The sequence below is a fragment of the Rhincodon typus genome, chromosome 11 (genome assembly GCF_021869965.1).
Source record: "Rhincodon typus isolate 14 chromosome 11, sRhiTyp1.1, whole genome shotgun sequence".
Classification (NCBI taxonomy): domain Eukaryota; kingdom Metazoa; phylum Chordata; class Chondrichthyes; order Orectolobiformes; family Rhincodontidae; genus Rhincodon; species Rhincodon typus.
Window position 1 is genome coordinate 30899426 of NC_063342.1, and position 17913 is coordinate 30917338.

Genomic DNA, 17913 nt, shown 5'->3' on the forward strand with positions numbered 1-17913 from the left:
CCTCAGCCCGCCCCCTTGACCTGTCCGTCCTCCCTGGACTGACCTATCTCGTCCCTACCTCCCCACCTACACTCACCTCTACTGGCTCCATCCCCGCCTCTTTGAGCTGTCTATCTCCTCTCCACCTATCTTCTCCTCTATTCATCTTCTATCCACCTCCCCCTCTCTCCCTATTTATTTCAGAACCCCCTTCCCCTCCCCCATTTCTGAAGGAGGATCTAGGCCCAAAACGTCAGCTTTTCTGCTCCTCTGATGCTGCTTGGCCTGCTGTGTTCATCCAGCTCTGCACCTTGTTATCTCAGATTCTCCAGCATCTGCAGTTCCTACTATCTCTGTTCAAATACAGGTTCTCATTCACAGCACAGATACAATCAGGACCAAAGGATGCACACAGTACAGGTCACATTAAAAAGGCTCATTTTTACAATGTCATGAATGGATCCTGATATTTTCCAAAATCAAACATTCGGCTTGAACTGGGGATGCATGTGGCACATTACTGGGAACAGAAATGAAAGAACCACCCAGTCATTAGTTAAACAGTAAATTTGCTAGTACAAGAGATAATTCCTTTAGTCATCTGGAAGGGGACAAAATGACAAGACAGTTGTGATCACAATGGGATTGAGGATGTAGAGTAACAGGTGTCAAATATCTGCATAATGAGCAGGCAGTCAAGCTTGATCTGCCTGGCACACTTCTTGATATTCTTTATCATCTTGCATGAAATCCTGTAACAGGGGCACTTTGAAAGTGATCTTCGTATATTAGAAAAGCATGATCATTTCAAAAAATGCCACTGTACCTTCAAGATTTTCCTTCCTTCCAGGTGATGACCATTGCCCTTTAATACCCACATCAATTGGAGGACAACACTGGGCAGAACCTTTGCAAGAAGAAAACAAGAGGAAAATCATGGCCCACAGGCCTGCATCCCAATGTCCTTAATTGCTCATGTTTTCAACATATATTTTCTGGTCCCCGCATGAATTGTACAGTTCCTTTGAGTAGATTTCCTATCCGGTGTCCTGCCTGTCCTTACCTGATGATTAGTTTCTTTTTTCCAGGCACCAATGAGTCGTAAAGTGCAATGTAATTCAGGCTACAATCATCATTCATAAAATATTTCTCAATTGTGATTTGCAGCAAATGGTTTTCAGGCGCTCTCATCTCCCAACGACATGATGACGCTTTATGCCATTGGATTCTTCTATCAGTCACAGGACATGCTGAGGGGTAAGATAAAATCATTAGAACTTAATGTTGGGACAAAATTGAAAGACCCATTGTTCTTTGTTACAACAGCAGATCATTGGGAAATACTGTTCAGTAACAACTAGAACATGAAGTATGCTTGGATGCCAGTGAAAGGTGAAACTAATAAATTGAATCTGTACAGATGGTTTTGGGGAGTTTCCTGGATGTTATGAATATTTCATACATCACCATAAATAAACAATTTTAAACTTAGTTAAATATAATGGAAAAGGTTAATATGCAGAAATGTGACAACAATATTCTATGTAGGGAGGAATGGAGGACATAGTCTGATACAGATTCTTGTCAAATTAATCTGCTTTGTATCAAATTGATGCAGGTGTCACACAAATTCCAAGATTATTTTTGATCTCAGTTACAATTTGGAATTTGCAGTCAACTAGAATATAGAATTCAGGCCAAACTGTAGCCTGTCTCAAAATATGATCTAATCTCAGTCATTAGAATATTGAAGGCAATTAATCTTCTCTTGCCAAATACAGCTGCTTGCCGGTCTATTGTTTTCGAAACTATCTTGCCACTTTCCCATGCAGCTTGTTTTACACTATCTATAAATCTTATTTCTTCATGTGCCCCATTACATTAAGTGGAAAAATTGGTTTTGGGAAATATCACTCCATAAGCACACTGCCTGTTTAGGTCAACACAATCTGCCTTTTTCATTCAGCACCTAAATTAACTTAATTTTCACCTTCTGTTTTGCTCATTGTGATTTTGTTTTGTTCTTTATTGCATTACCTGCCTTTATTGCAAACCTATTCGTAGATTATTCTTATCTCCATTGCTTTTAGAACTTTGGCAGATTTCCTTCATAGATTCAGTAATTACATCCCTAATAAAGACAGCAGATTGAACAAAACACAAACTTTGCAGTGTCATATATCTCTCTCATTATAAAAAAAGAAAGGAAGCCTATTGTACCACAACTGTTTTTGCACTTCAAGAGTTCTCAGTTGAGCTCATTTTTTTACTTTAAGTGCATAGGAGACAAGAATGGATTCGCAAGTTTTCTGACTGCCCATTTGTGCCATCTTTGCAGTAACTTCCAGGTTCAACCTGATTTTGTACAAATACACATTGGAGAATGGTGCAAAGAAAAGGTGGGTTGTACCTACTTACAGACTGCATCAGCACTTATGTTAAATGTGCAAGCTGTACAACCTGGAATTGGCTGTACAGCAGCACCAAAAATGCTATAATTTAAACTCCGCTCTGTGACCAATGCTGCATGTGGAGGCAAAAGAAGAATCTAGAATTCCACATTGTGGCATGCATTGGAAAGGATAGTGTCAGCCATGAAAGCAACAACGCAACCGAGGAATAAATAGAAAGATTTTTGGTTCAAATCCTGTCAATATACAGTTCTCCAATGTCTACTGTTTATAAACATAAGGTCAACACATGCATGATACAAAAGGTTTTGCTTAAATCTGCTACATGCTGATTGCCTCTAAATATAATATAGTGAGGACAACCTTACAGATTTATACTTATCGTGTAGCTCATACTGCAATGGGAAGTCACACTACAATGGCATTTTCAAAGGCTTTCCCAGTTAAAAAGTCTTCCAATAAAGTCTAACTTCATAATTCATCTTGATTTTTAGACACGTATACACACTTTGTCACTTATTCACTCACTCTGCAATGTAGGAAACATTGGTTATCTCATAAGAATTAGGAGCAGGACTAGCCAGTTGACTCCTTGAATTTCCTTCACCATTCAATAAGATCATGGTTCATCTGACTTGGGTCTTAACTCCACCTTCCTGCCTACCCCCAAAGCCCTTATCTCCTCTAACAACCAAAAACCTGACTCAAACTGGAATACATTTAATGACCCAGTCTCCACTGTTAGCTAGCAGAAAGAATTCCAACCACTAACAACCAAACCTCAGAGGCGAAAGTCTGCCTCATCTCCATCTTAAATGGAAATCCCCTATTTTATACTGCAGTCCTCGTCCTAGATTCTCCCAAGAGGTGAAACTACCTCTCAGCACTTTCAAACTCTTTCTGAATCTTGATAGGTTTCAATAAGACCATTTCTCACTCTTCTAAACTCCACTGGAATATACACCCAACCTGCTCAACCTTTCCTCAAAAGTCAATGCCTTCATCCCAGCAATCAACCTAATGAACTTTCACTGAACTACTTCCACGAAAAGTAGATCCTTCCTTAATTAAGGAACCTAAAATTGTATACAGTACTCTGGAGGGAGGCTCCCAAACTCCCTTTACAGTTGCAGCAAAACTTCTCTACTTTTATACTTCATCCTCTTGCAATAAAGGTCAATATTACATCTGTCTTCTGAATTATTAGTTGTATCTGCATATTGACTTTTTGTGATTCATGTAAAGGGACACCAAGGTCCCTCAGTACGGTAGCATTTTGCAGTCTCTGTCCATTTAAATCATACTCGGCTTTTCTCTTTGTTCTCCCAAAGTGGGAAATCTCACCTTTTTCTATATTATACTCCAACTACAAAATGTTTGGCCACTCACTTAACCCTGCTATATCAATCTGTAACCTTCTCACAATTAACATCCTTATCAGGCAAATGACACAACATCTATAAGCTTTTATGTATGTTTAATGTGCTAGCTGGTGAAATTCGTTGTGATGAGTGCCTAAAAGGAAAGATGTTGGGTGGCTGAAGCAGATGCTGCCCCAAAAGAAGAGTGCCAGTCACAATGATTTTCAATTAGTCAATTTCACTCATTCCTGAGTACAATACTGTAACATAGCATCGTACAATGTCATAGAACAAAAGGAGACCATTCAGCTCATCATATCCATGCCGGCTCTCTGGGAAAGTAACTCAGCTGGTCCCATTCTCTCGCACATCCCCCATCAAAGTCAAAAATCACACAACACCAGGTTATAATCCAACACGTTTATTTGAAAACACTAACTTTCGGAATGTTTCTCCTTCATCAGGTATAGTGGGAGAGGCATCAAGGCACAGAATTTATAAGTAAAAATCAAAAGATCAAACAATTGATGAAAATGTATTGAATAAACCTAAAATGGCTGGCTGACACCCTCCTGTTAAAACTTTCAGGTTTCGATTGATTAAAATGCAAATCCCAGAATTTCTTTCAAGTCAGTGCCCTGAGATAACTGAAGGTTTTATTGGTGTATACAAGAGGTGACATCTCAGGTGTGAGGCCTTGTTTAGAATCTGTCTATATTTTAACCTAGAGTCAGACTGGTTTTATTTCCAAAGCAGGAATTTATGAAATGCCCCATTGAGTGACTGTGTCTACAAACTGTGCTTTTTGAACAAAATAGAATATATCTGCAAATGCAAATTCACCCCATAGATTTGTGTGTGTGTGTGTGTGTGAGAGTGTATAGTGTGGCGGGGCGACACACACACACACTCACACACACAAATTAGAATTTATTTGCAAATACAAATCTGCAAATGAAGTGAACCTGCATTTCCAGATTAATATTTACAGATAAATTCTATTTTGTTCAAAAAACACACAATTTGTAGAGACAGTCAGTTAATGGGGTATTTTATAAATTCCTGCATTGGAAATAAAAGCAGTCTGACTCCAGGTTAAAACACAGACAGATTCTAAACAAGGCCTCACACCTAAAATGCATTGTCTGACCTGAGATTTCACCTCTTGTATACAGTAATAAAATCCTTAGTTAACCCGGGGCAATGACTTGAAAGAAATTCTGGGATTTGCATTTTAATCAATTGAAACCTGCATCTCCTTTCTAACTGATTAAAGATTTAACAGGAGGGAGTCAGCCAGCCATTTTAGGTTTATTCAACACATTCGCATCAGTTGCATGATCTTTTGATCTTTTACTTATAAATTCTGTGTCTTGATGCCTCTCTCACTACATCTGATGAAGGAGCAACGCTCAGAAATCTAGTGTTTTCAAATAAACCTATTGGACCATAACCTAGTGTCATGTGATTTTTGACCTTGTCCAACCCAGTCAAACACCGGCACCTCCACACCATTCCTCATTGCCATGCAGATGCTTTCTCTTCAAATAGTTATCCAGTTTCCTCAGTTGGCTTACTGCTGACGGGTGGTCCCCATGCCCATGATAACAAACAACCAAAAACAGCACGTGGATGGCTGCTCGCACCAGAAAATAAATGCGTAGTGTGGTTGCTGTTTTGGAGTCAATTTACATCCATGGCACTGGAAATACTGGCATCATGCAATGGCTTTTCGTTAGCCAAGTCCTTCCGAGGTTTAAAGAATTTGATTGGAGTCCATGATTGTTGCAAATTGTGCATTACATGTTGTGATGCATGTGCACAGGGAGATAAATATTTTAGTTCCTAATTAAAAATATCTGAAATTTCATAAAAAGTTGTTCAAGTACCATTGGAAGCTTTTTTCCATAATAATTCTCTTCTAATGAACTATGCTTTCTCAAATTTGTAGATCTATGATGACTATCTGTTCTTCCCAATATTGAATAATGAAATAATTGAATTGGGGGAAAAAAGCATGTAGCATTAGTATTCTTCCAATCGTTTTAATAATAGATCTAACAATTATCGCAATTTAAATAGGATTCAATAATGGAATATGTTACAAACTAGTCACTGGCATAAAAGATTTATTGTGAACTAATACCACCCAGTACAGCACTGCACAGAACTGAACAGCAGTCATAATGTTCTACTTGCTGAATAAATCCTTTCTAACATTATGAAGCACCAAATCTTAACTGGATCAGCTACAAAGAGACTGATTAAAGAACTGTAAAATGTATTATATTTAAGACATTGATACTAAATTATCATCTATCAAATAAGACAACATATTACTTGCAACATAGGGGTAATTTCCTATAAATAGCTATTTTGCTGTATGAGAGATTGAGCAGAAATTTATTTTTTTCATCAAACTGTACTTGAGATTTATCTCAAACAAATATTTTATTATATTTCTTGAAATAGCAAAATATTAAATTGCATTATATTTGTAATTGTCAATTTGAAACTTTCTGAGTTACATTCACTGTTGTAAAAACAGACTCTACAACCAACATTGTGCCAGTTCAGTATTGTCTATTGACACAAGCCTCAGCAAAAGAAAGAAAAGTTACCTATAACTTAGTTATTTAAAAAATGCTTTACCTTCTTCCGAGAAGAGAGAATGCTCATCATTTTCTGTTTCTATAACAGGAAATAAAAGCATTAGCAACAAATTTCAAAATATTCCATGGTATTCAAAGTGAATGAACACTTATAAACGTTTATTATGAGCAATGTTACTAGGTTTATAGATTTGCATATTATATCGAACAAAACCATTAAAACAATCAGAACCATGCAGCTGTGAAAACATTGTTTTATGTACACTATCTTGATCTCTGAAAAGGTGGAACTCTCAGACTTTCTTTTGTAAAAAAAAAATTAAAAGTAAATTTCAGACTGGATGACTGACAAACTAATACTGTTGTTATACTGTCTTTAACTAGAAAGAAAAATGTTCCTTCAAAGTGATACATTGATCACAATACAACTCAAGTGTTAAAATCATCTCCATTTCTCAGAATAAAAGACTGGAAGAAGAACCTAACATGATTAGTTCATGACACTGCCTATTGTTTTTTTATAAACCTTATACTGATTTCAAACAGAGATACATGGATCGATCTACAGACCCCGAACAAATACAATGAAAAAATACAACAATTGACAACTCTAATCACGAGAACTAATATTACAAGAAAACTGTCATACCATAAATGTTAATAGAATTAATGTCTACATGAAACTTTTCCAAACGCTCTGTTGTATTGCTTGATTCAGTTGTTTTCCTCATGTAGTTATTCAATACCTTAACCACATCAACTGCGTGTAGGACCTTTTTGTCTTCCAGAAGTCTATTTTTCCCCACAGAGAATGTAAGCATGAAGTAAGCTAAAACACTTCCTTCACTGTGAAAGAAGATGAAATATTAAGTTACATTAGAAAGCCCAACTGCAAGAAGCCAAAACATTTGCATTGATAACCTATGAATGTCTCAAGAAGTTTTCAGGTCAGTGTGAGGGTGGTGTACTTGTTGGAAACATTAAGTTTGAGTAAAAATGGTACTGCTAAAGCACTTTTCAAGACAATTCATGTATTTGATATTTTTAAACAATTGTTTTGGAAGATTTCTTAAATAACACATAAAAATTGCTGTAAATGCTTGTTAGAACAAAAACTCTCAGATTTTTCTGTACAGGACAATTCAGAATAGCTGTCTGCCCAACCGTCCTTAATTAACTACAAATAATCATTTTTGCAGAATGAAAGTAAGATGTCAACTTTAGTTTTAGTCAATCCCCATAAATTGTAGCTTGTCCAAAACAAAATCTCTCTCACTCATCAAACCCTTTGGCACTGACCTAAATTAGCTCCTGGACCTATGTCCTTCATCTAAATCTTTCCATGGCCTTTCCAACTGCAAAATTTTGACATCACTTTGTTTTCCTTCATTTGTGACAGTCTGGATTCTGCACCATTCATTCAGTGATAGTTTAACATCCAGGAGAGATCTATTTAAATCAATCACCCCAAAATGAAATAAAGAAGGGACCTGAGCCTGGTGGTGAGGAAAACATTATACATGTACCTTGGCAGAGATGGGAGTGAGAAGGAAGGGTCCTAGGCTTGGTGGGGGGTGGAGTGCTGACACAATCCATGGTCAAGAAGGCAGCTCGCCACCAACTCCTTATTGGCAACTGGGGATGGGCAATAAATGCTGGCCAGCCAGCGAAGCCCATTTCCCACACAATGAAAAATCAGCTCTCTCCCACAATCCACCTGTCTTACAAAGCATCTTGTGTTCTCTCCAGAGTTGGGCAGTCTAGCAGTGTCAACACAGACACACCAGACAATGATCAGCAGGAAGGGTAGTTTGCCAAATAAAATGGAAAGAGAGAAGGAAGCTCCTGGGAGAAACTTTTTGTTTATATCATAGCATTTAGGAAGCTACATTGATACTTTTGCCTGCTTTCCAAGTTTAATAAACTGTGATCACTTCTGAACGCAATTGTGATTTTCTTTCAGAGCCTAATCTTCAATCAAGTCTCATTCCAAATTAGACCATTCGATTTCAAATTATGCAGTAATCATTCTTAAACACTTCAACGCTAATTCAATGTCAACATTTTCTGGTAGGAGAGTCCTTCCCTGTTTTTGTATAATTCTGCAGTCACTCTTTCACATTCTCCATTCCTTCGATTTCATCCCCATTTGCAACATCAGTTCCCTCTCTTCCATGTTTTAATTGACTAAACGCCCTCCTTTTGTGCCATATCATTCTATGATATGGTGTTTCAGTCACATATGATGGAAATTTGTGAGGGTGAGACTGAATTCCCAATGCCTTTTCAACTTCCCTCTCAGTAACAACTATTATTTTAGTTACTAATCATCATGTTTCTTTGACACAAGATCCATTTTCTAATTACATTTATGATGTGCCCTGATGGTTTTCTACAAAAGTTGTGTTATACATGCAGCTTTTGTAGTTGGTAACATTGATTTATGGCTATTAAAGTTTGTCTTAGAAATACTGTAAAATTTGTTTCTCCTTTCAGAATTTAAACCACATTTCATTGCAAAGGAGTCTTTTGCCAGAATAATTAGAAATTGTAACATTAGTAAGTTGCAAAGCCCAGGATTTTAACCACATGTTTGCATGTATTAATATACGATGATCCTAGCTCTAATGCTTCAGCGAAAAGCAATACACATAGGTGGATCAGTAATGATCTCTGAATGGATGACAAAAACAAATGAACATTTAAAAAGTCTTTTAAAAAACTTGACTTGAGTGGAAAACAACTATATGAGAACGTTAAAGAAATGAATTCCTACCTAAAGGCGATGACATTGACACTGACAAAACGTTGTGCCAACTGCGATCTTCTAAACATTTCAGCCAACTGCCAAACACATAAAATAAACCAAAGCAATAAATCGAATTCCACCACCCAGTTATTTCTAAGTAGCTAGCATTAGCATTGTGTGCAGTTTTTGTCTCCTTTTGAGGAAGGATGTTCTAGCTATGGAGAGACTGCAACAAAGCTTTACCAGACTGGTTCCTACAAAAGCAGGACTGAATATATTCACTGGAGTTTAGAAGAATGAGGGAAAATGTCATGCAAATTTATAAAAGTCTAACTGGACTAGACAGGGTAAACACAGGAAAGATGTCCCCAAGCACTGGGAATGCACAGCCAGAGGTCACAGTCTGAAGGATGCAGGGTAGGTCATATGGGACTGACATCAGGAAAATGTTCTTCACCCAGGGAATGGTGAGCCTGTGGAATTCTCTGTCACAAAAAACAGCTGAGGTCAAAATATTGAATGTTTTCAAGAAGAAGTTAGATAGAGTTCTCAGTGCAAAATGAATCAAAGGATGTGGGGATAAAGGGGGAACAGGGTACTGAGTTGGATGATCAATCATTATTTTATTTTATGGCAGAGCACGTTTGAAGGAAGGGACAACTGTCCTACTCTACTCCTATCTTCTATGTTTCGATGTTTCTATTTGGTCTATCTGTGATTAGGGGTGCAATTTCCTCTCCCTGGAGGTGACAAAACAGGAGGCAAGAGGAGAAATAATGGAGTGTGTTGGCCCAAGGGACAAACGCATCCACTTCTTGCCACCTCATTAATTATGTTCCGAGTGAAAAAGTCCATGAGTGAGTTTCTCAATCCACCACTAATTAAGGCTCTTAAGTGGTCAATTAATGGCCACTTAGGATCCAATTGTCATGTCCTCTATCACTTGACTTCCTGAATGGGTAAGCAGGTCAACTTGCCTGTTGTACATTGTGAGCAGCACATCCAGCTGCTCCAATCTGGGGGGAGCTGCAGGCATAGATGGGGTGGGCAACAAGATGTGCCTCTGAAAACCACCCATAAACTTACATCTGATCCACCTCTTCCCACATATAAACCGTACTTATCTTCTCGGCACTGGATCTGTCTGTATCCAGGCCTCAGATTCACCAAGAAACTCGCTTATGCTCTGCTTGTCAGCTCTTAATGAACTGACCTGGCAGACAAGATGGCAAGTTTTCTTGACAGTGCAGGTGTGTTATGTTGGTCACCAACAAACATGCTCACTCCTACACTTTAAAAAATAATGGAGAAATTCTGCCCCAAGTTACTTTATTCTTGCTAAGAAGAAATATATCACTAACACATTTATCAAGAATTAGTTATCACTTTTTCTACATCATGAATTATTTTCACTAACAGGAGACAGTTAATGTGGTGACTAAAATGTAGCAGAATATATTTAGGATTTTGAATGTTATGGTTTATTTTGTACTAAAATCATCCTATAAGAATACAGATCTTAGCTCTTTAAGTGCAAATTATGTTGAGGACAAATTGAGTTTTCACAATCATAAACATTGGTTTAAAAATTCTTTGCACTTGAAACTGACTTTGCTCACAATACCAGCCATGCAAACAGATCAAAATAATGAAAAAATAAAAACCAAAAGAACTGTGGATGCTGTAAATCAAACAAAAACAGAACTGAGTAAGGGTCACTTGACTCAAAACATTAACTCTGATTTCTTTCCACAGATGCTGCCAGACCTGCTGAGCTTTTCCAGCAACTTCTGTTTTTATTTCAAAATAATGAGCATGCTGATAGCGCCCTATTTTGACTGCTCAAGGATGCTTTTCAAATTAAGCTTATTTTTAAATGCAAAGATACACGCATACATTTTAAATATCAAAAATATTTAACTTAAATGAAACAAATTGTTGCACATCAATGAAACTGGTAAACTGTTCAGTATTTTTATTTAAATTAATTATCAGTGATTTAATTTCAGGTAGTTTACAAGTATTGGACTAGATTCATCGTAAGACGTTCATTTTATGCGCAATGTCATTTTCAATTCTATTAATAAAATTGCATCAGTTGCAAATCTCAAATGTATCAATTAATATTTTTATTGATACATGCTTCCATGATTTTATACACGGAACAAAAACCATAACATTCTGTTCTGCACTCTGATGGTGCTGTCTCAGGGATGAGTTGGCATATGCTACAACGGAAATAAATTTGTGTGGGAAGATGAACTTTAACTTCACTCCAGAAAGTAACCACAATTTCAAATGCAATTTTCACCCAGACCGCCAATAATACCGAAGTAGAACTTCTTCCTGTTATATATTCTAATAATTTTGCATGTCTCATTTGTAGCCAAGTAAGTTCTAGTTTGTGAATTGTTCTATGAATGAAAAACTGTCCAAACAACAAATAAAAGTATGTTACTTACTGGTTCCTTAACCTGATTGGCTAAGTGGATGAACTCAGAGGATCTGCTGTCTGTTAATGCAGGATTGAAGATGGCATTTACAAGGTGAACTGAACCACTGAAGTAAACTCTACCATTTGGAATCTCGCCTGTTAGAGTTGATAGAATATAGAAAGTTAACCAAAACTATTACAGTGTTCAGAAATCATTAATGAGTGAAAATCTTTACTCTCGATAGATTGGATGAGAAATGCTATCACTACGGCTCTACTGCAAGTGACACATTTATTTGTCAAATCCCCATGAATATGTAAGCAGAGCTTTAAAAGGTAAAATAAAAAGTGATAAGAATTTTTTAAAAAGCATGCTAACAACAATTAGCTTTTCTGATGAAGGGTCTCGGCCCGAAACGTCAGCCTCTCTGCTCCTGTGATGCTGCTTGGCCTGCTGTGTTCATCCAGCCCTGCACCTTGTTGTCTCGGATTCTCCAGCATCTGCAGTTCCTACTATCTCTAACAACAATTACATTTCTGTAACACCTTTGCATGAATTAAAGATCACAAAGTACTTCACAGGAGCATTACTGAATAAAAATGACACTGAGCCTGATAATACATCAGGATCGATCACCAAAACCTGGTCATAAAGGTAGGTTTTACGGAGCTTGTAAAATGAGGATGGGAACAAGAGCGATCTTTTATTCATTCAAGAGATGTGGTGTCACCGGCTGGGCCAGCATTTATTGACCATCCATAGTTGCCGTCGAAGAGTTGGTGCTGAGTTGCTTTCTTGAATCATTGCAGTCCATTTTCTGTTAGACCCACAATGCTTTTAGGGAGGGAGCACCAGACATTAGGATCTTGGTATCTGCAGATCTAATTTCTGATGATTGAGCAAATAAAACCAGAGATGCTCAAGAGGACGGAATTGGATAAGGATAGATATTGTGCAGGGCTCCAAGAGTGAGAACTTTACAGATTTAGACAGAGCAAGTATGTGGAGTGATGTGAAAATGAGGATTAGAAATTTAAAACAGAGGCATTGCCAGATTGGGACATAATGTAGTTCAGTAATTGAAATGACGATGCGTGAACAAGACCTAGTGCATGTTAGCACATGGTCAGTTTTGGATGACCTTAAGTTTGTGGACGATAGAACATGGGAGGCTTGGCAGAAGTACATTGGAGTAGTCAAGCCTTGACAAGGTTAACAATGCCCTGGATGGGGATTTTAACAGCTGGTGAGCTGAGGCAGAGTGAGTTAGGTGACGGAGGCTAGTAGTACTAGTGATGGAGTGGTTGATGCTGTCAGTCAAGTATGATATGAACATTTTAAACCAAAATGAGACACAATTTCATGTGGTTAATATATGTACGGTTAATATTACAAACAGTATCCTGAATAAAAATATCATGAAGTAATGATCCTTGTTTTGCCTAAACTTGTCACATGTCAACTGTAGCTCTTTTGCTAACATTCTTGTCTTGAACACATAAGAACTGATGGCCAGCGGTATTATCAGTGGACTGTTAATCCAGACACTCAGCTAATGTTCTGGGGACCTGGGTTCAAAACCTGCTATGGCAGATGGTGGAATTTGAATTCAGTAAAAAATCTAGAATTAAGAGTTTAATGATGACCATGAATTTATTAGGGGATGTGATGACCCAGTGGTATTTCTGCTTAACTGTTAATCCATAAACCCAGGTAATGTTCTGGGGTCCCAGGTTTGAATTCTGCCATGGCAGATGGTAGAATTTGAATTCAATAAACATCTGGAATTAATAGTCTAATGCTGAAAATGAATCCACTGCCAATTGTTGGAAAAACCCATCTAATTCACTAATGTCCTTTAGGGAAGGAAACTGCCATACTTACATGGTCTGGCCTACATGTGAGTCCAGACCCACAGCAATGTGATTGACTCTTAACTCTCAATCAGGGATGGACGATAAATGCTGCCTAGCTAGTGACGCTCTCATCCCATGAAGGAATAAAAAAAGTAAGAAGGCTGTAAATTTGAATCCACAGCATGTTGTGAGCACAATAAACAAAGGCAATACTAAGGGAGTGCTTGACTGCTATTGGTGCTTCTTTTGCATGAGATATTAATACTGTTTCAAAATAGAGCAAGACAATTTCTCTCATGTCCCAGTCAATATTTTTGTATCTCAATCAACATCACAGAACAGATTATCCACTATTTATCACAATGTTATTTGTGAGAGTTTGCTGAACACAAAGTGGCTACCACATTTCCGACATCAGAATAGTGACTACACTTCAAAAGCACTGCATTTGCTGTAAGATGCTTGGGATGTCCTTTCATCATGAAAGGTGCTATATAAGGAACAAAGATCAGTACAGCACAGGAACAGGCCTTTCAGCCCACCAAGACTGTGCAGACTCACGATGCTTTTCTAAATTTAAAAATCTTTTGCTTCTATGCGGTCCCTTTCCCTCTCTTCCCTGCCTATTCATGTTTCTATCAAGATGCCTCTTAAACATTGCTATTGTATTCTCATCCACCACATCTTCTGGCAGCACATTCCACCCTCTGTGTAAAAAAACTTGCCTCTCACCTCTCCTTTAAACTTTCTCCCCCTTACCTTAAACCTATATTCCCTAATCACTGACATTTCTACCTTGGGAAAAAGACTCCAACTGTTCATTCTATTCATACTTCTCATAATTTTGTAAACCTCTATCAGGTTGCCCCTCAGCCTCCCATGTGCAAGTGAAAACAAACTGAGTTTTTCCAATCTGTCCTCATTGTTATTGCATTCCAAACCAGGCAACATCCTGACAAACATTTTCTGCACCCTCTCCAAAGCTTCCACATCCATCTGCTAGTGTGGCAACGAGAACCGTACTCAAGATTTCAAATATAGCCTTACTAAAATTCTATACAGCTGCAACATGATTTGCCAATTTTAATATTCAGTGCCCTGATCAATGAAGGCCAGCATGCCATACACCTTCTTGACTGCCACATCCACTTATGTTGCCACTTTCAGGGAATCGTGAACCTGTATGCCTAAATCTCTCTGTATTGTCAGTAACAGTTCTGCCATTTACTGTACATTTCTGTCCTGTATTAGACCTTCCAAAATGCATCTCCTTGCATTCGTCTCGAATAAACTTCATCGCCACTTTTCCACCAAAGTCTCCAGCCTAACTATATCCTGTTAAATATTCTGGCAATTCTCCTCACTATCTGCTGCTTTCCCAAACTTTGTCTTGTCTGCAAACTTACTAATCAGACCACCTACAATCTCTTCCATATCATTTATATAGATTACAAAAAGCAGCGGTCCTAACACTGACCCCTGTGGAACACCACTGGTCACAGATCTCCAATTGGGAAAATACCCTTGCACAGCTGATATCTGGCTTCTATCATAAAGCCAGGTCTGTATCCATATTACCAGCTCACTGCAGATCCCACATGATTTCACCTTTTGTGTCAGCCTGCCATGAGGCACCTCGTCAAAGGCCTGGCTAAAGTTTGTATGGACAACATCAACCAGTCTGACTGCATCAATTGTCTTTGTCACTTCCTCAAAAAACTCAATCAAGTTTGTGAGGCACGACCTCCTCCACACAAAGCCAAGTTGCCTACTGCTATTAAGTCCATATTTTTCCTAAATGTGAGTAAATTGTGGCCCAAAGAATCTTTTCCAATAATTTCCCTACCATTCAAATAAGGCTCACGGGCCTGAAATTTCTTGGATTATCCCTATTGCCCTTCTTAAACAAAGGAACAACATTGGCTATTCTCCAGTCCTCTGAGATCCAGCCTGTGACTAAAGAAGATACAATGATTTCATATAAGATTCTAGTAATTCCTCCCTCACCTCCCTCAGTATTCCGGGATAGATCCATCAGGTCCTGCGGACTTGTCTACAGTACTTTTTTTAAGAACAGCCAATACCTTCTCCTCTTTTCATATTGACATGCCCTAGAATATCAACATACCCCTCCCAAGACTCACCAAACACCATGTCCTTCTCCTTTGTGAATACCGACGCAAAGTATTTGTCAAGGATCTCACCCACATCCTCTGGCTCCATAGATGGATTTCCTCCTTTGTCATTAAGTGCACCTACCCTTTCCTTAGCTATCCTCTTGCTCCTTATATACATATAAAAAGCCTTGTGATTTTCCTTAATCCTGTTGCCAAGGTCATTTTGTGGCCCCTTTTAGCCCTCCTAAACTCTTGTTTAAATTCTTTCCTGCCTTTATATTCCCCGGGGGCTTGTCTGTCTTCAGTTTCCTGCACCATTTTTATGCTTTCTTGTTCTTTCTGACTATGCTCACAATTTCAGCTAAGGTTCCCAAATCTTGCCATCCTGATCTTCCACTTTCACAGGTACACGCTGATCTTGAACTCTAATCATGTGGCCTTTAAAAGATTCCCACATGACAGATGTGGATTTATCCTCAAACAGCCACCCCACCAACCCCCCATCCACATTCCCCAGTTCCTGCCTAATATTGTCGTAACTAGCCTTCCTTCAATTTGGTACTTTCACCCAAGGACAACTCTTCTCCTTATCCATAAATAACTCAAAACTTCAGAAATTATGGTCACTTGTTCCTGAAACCTCCCCCATTGAAATTTCAATCACCTTGCCAGCTCATTCCCCAATATCGGGTCTAGTGTGGCCCCTTCCTATTTGGACTATTTATATATTCCTTCAACAAACCCTCCTTGATGCACCTAACAAATTCTGCTCATCCAAAGCCCCTGGCACAAAGGGAGTCCCAGTCAATATATGGAAAGTTAAAATTTTCCATCACAACGACCCTGCTGTTTTCAAATCATTGTTTTTTTTTCAAATAAATTTGTAACCTTTTTTCAGTTAAATTATCTGGTATTGCAGAAAGGTTGTCAGTCTTCATTTTGCCTGTATGTGACAGAATTCTGCAGTGCATGCAACAAATCAATTAATTTCCCTACATTCTGAAATCTGAGGCATTTTTGCAACATGGACAAGAAGCAGCATGGATCTTGCAGCTGCTCCTGGGATTGCAGGCTTAGTTAAAGATTTACTAACGAACAAGGGTAGGGCTTATACATTTAATGGTAGGGCCTTGGGTAGTGTTGTAGAACAGAGGGAGCTAGGGGTGCAGGTACATAATTCTTTAAAGTTTGCATCACATTTGGAGAGGATGGTTAAAAAAGCATATGGCACGCTTGCCTTCATTGCTCAGTCCTTTGAATATAAGAGTTGGGAAGTTATGTTGAGGTTGTACAGGACATTGGTGAGGCCTCTTCTGGAATACTGTGTCCAGTTCTGGTCACCCAGTTACAGTAAGGATATCATCAAGCTGGAGAGAGTTCAGAAGAGATTTACCAGGATGTTGCCAGGTACTGAAGGTTTGAGTTATAAGGAAAGGGTGGATAGGCTGGGACTTTTATCACTGGAGCGTAGCAAGTTGAGAGGCGACCTGAAAGAAGTTTATAAAATAATAAGAGGTATAGGTAGAGTTGGTGGTAGCTGTCTTCTACCTAGGATGGGGAATTTCAAGACTAGGGGGCACATTTTTAATGAGAGGAGAGAGATTTAAAAAAGACATAAGAGGCAAATTTTTTACACAGAGGGTGGTTCGCATGCCGAATGTACTTCCTGATGAAGTGGTGGATGCGGGTATAATTACAACATTTAAAAGACATTTGGATGGATATATGAATAGGAAAATTTCGAAGGATATGGGCCAGGAGCAGGCAGGTGGGACTAGTTTAGTTTGGGATATGGTTAGCATGGCTGGTTGGACCGAAGGGTCTGTTTCCATGCTGTATGACTCTCTGACTTGATTCCATTATTTCTCATAAATTCGAAACAAAGGACTACAACTCCCAATTTCTTAAACCGAGGAAATTTAACAGAAACACAAAATAGAGTAGGTTGGGCCTGTACTCATTAGAGTTTCGAAGAATGAGAGGCAATCTAATCAAAACATACAAGACTTATAGGGGATTTGATAGTTTAGATGTGGAGAGGTTGTTTCAACTTCCAGGACCAACAGGTATAAATCCCAGAATAAGAGGTTGCCCTTTTGAGACACAGATGAAGAGTAATTCCTTCTCTCAGAGGATAATAAATTGGTGGAATTATTTACCAAAGAGGGCTGCAGAGATCGAGTCCTTAGGTGTATTCAAGCTTGGAACAGATGGATTTTTAATCAGTGAGGGAATCAAGAATTCTGAATCAAGGCAGGAAGGTGGAATTGAGGATTTAAAGAATCTGGTGAAATTGAATATTCATAAGCAACAGAGCTGGATGAAATGGATCTAAGAATGGAAACTAAGCTAATAAGGAAACTTTACGCATCTTGTAAATACAAGGATGCTTA

At 38.4% G+C, this 17913-nt stretch overlaps 1 protein-coding gene across 1 annotated transcript in view; it reads right to left on the bottom strand.

Annotated features, from left to right (window-relative positions):
- The window catches only part of LOC109932125 (suppressor of tumorigenicity 14 protein homolog), a 126252-nt gene that overhangs the window by 92614 nt on the left and 15725 nt on the right, over positions 1 to 17913 (bottom strand). The window contains exons 3-7 of the mRNA XM_048602972.1: positions 11575 to 11702; positions 9140 to 9207; positions 7013 to 7209; positions 6404 to 6442; positions 1043 to 1229 (exon numbers count right to left, since the gene is read on the bottom strand). Of these exons, the coding sequence (XP_048458929.1) occupies positions 1043 to 1229; positions 6404 to 6442; positions 7013 to 7209; positions 9140 to 9207; positions 11575 to 11702 (619 nt within the window). The remainder of the gene's footprint in view (positions 1 to 1042; positions 1230 to 6403; positions 6443 to 7012; positions 7210 to 9139; positions 9208 to 11574; positions 11703 to 17913) is intronic.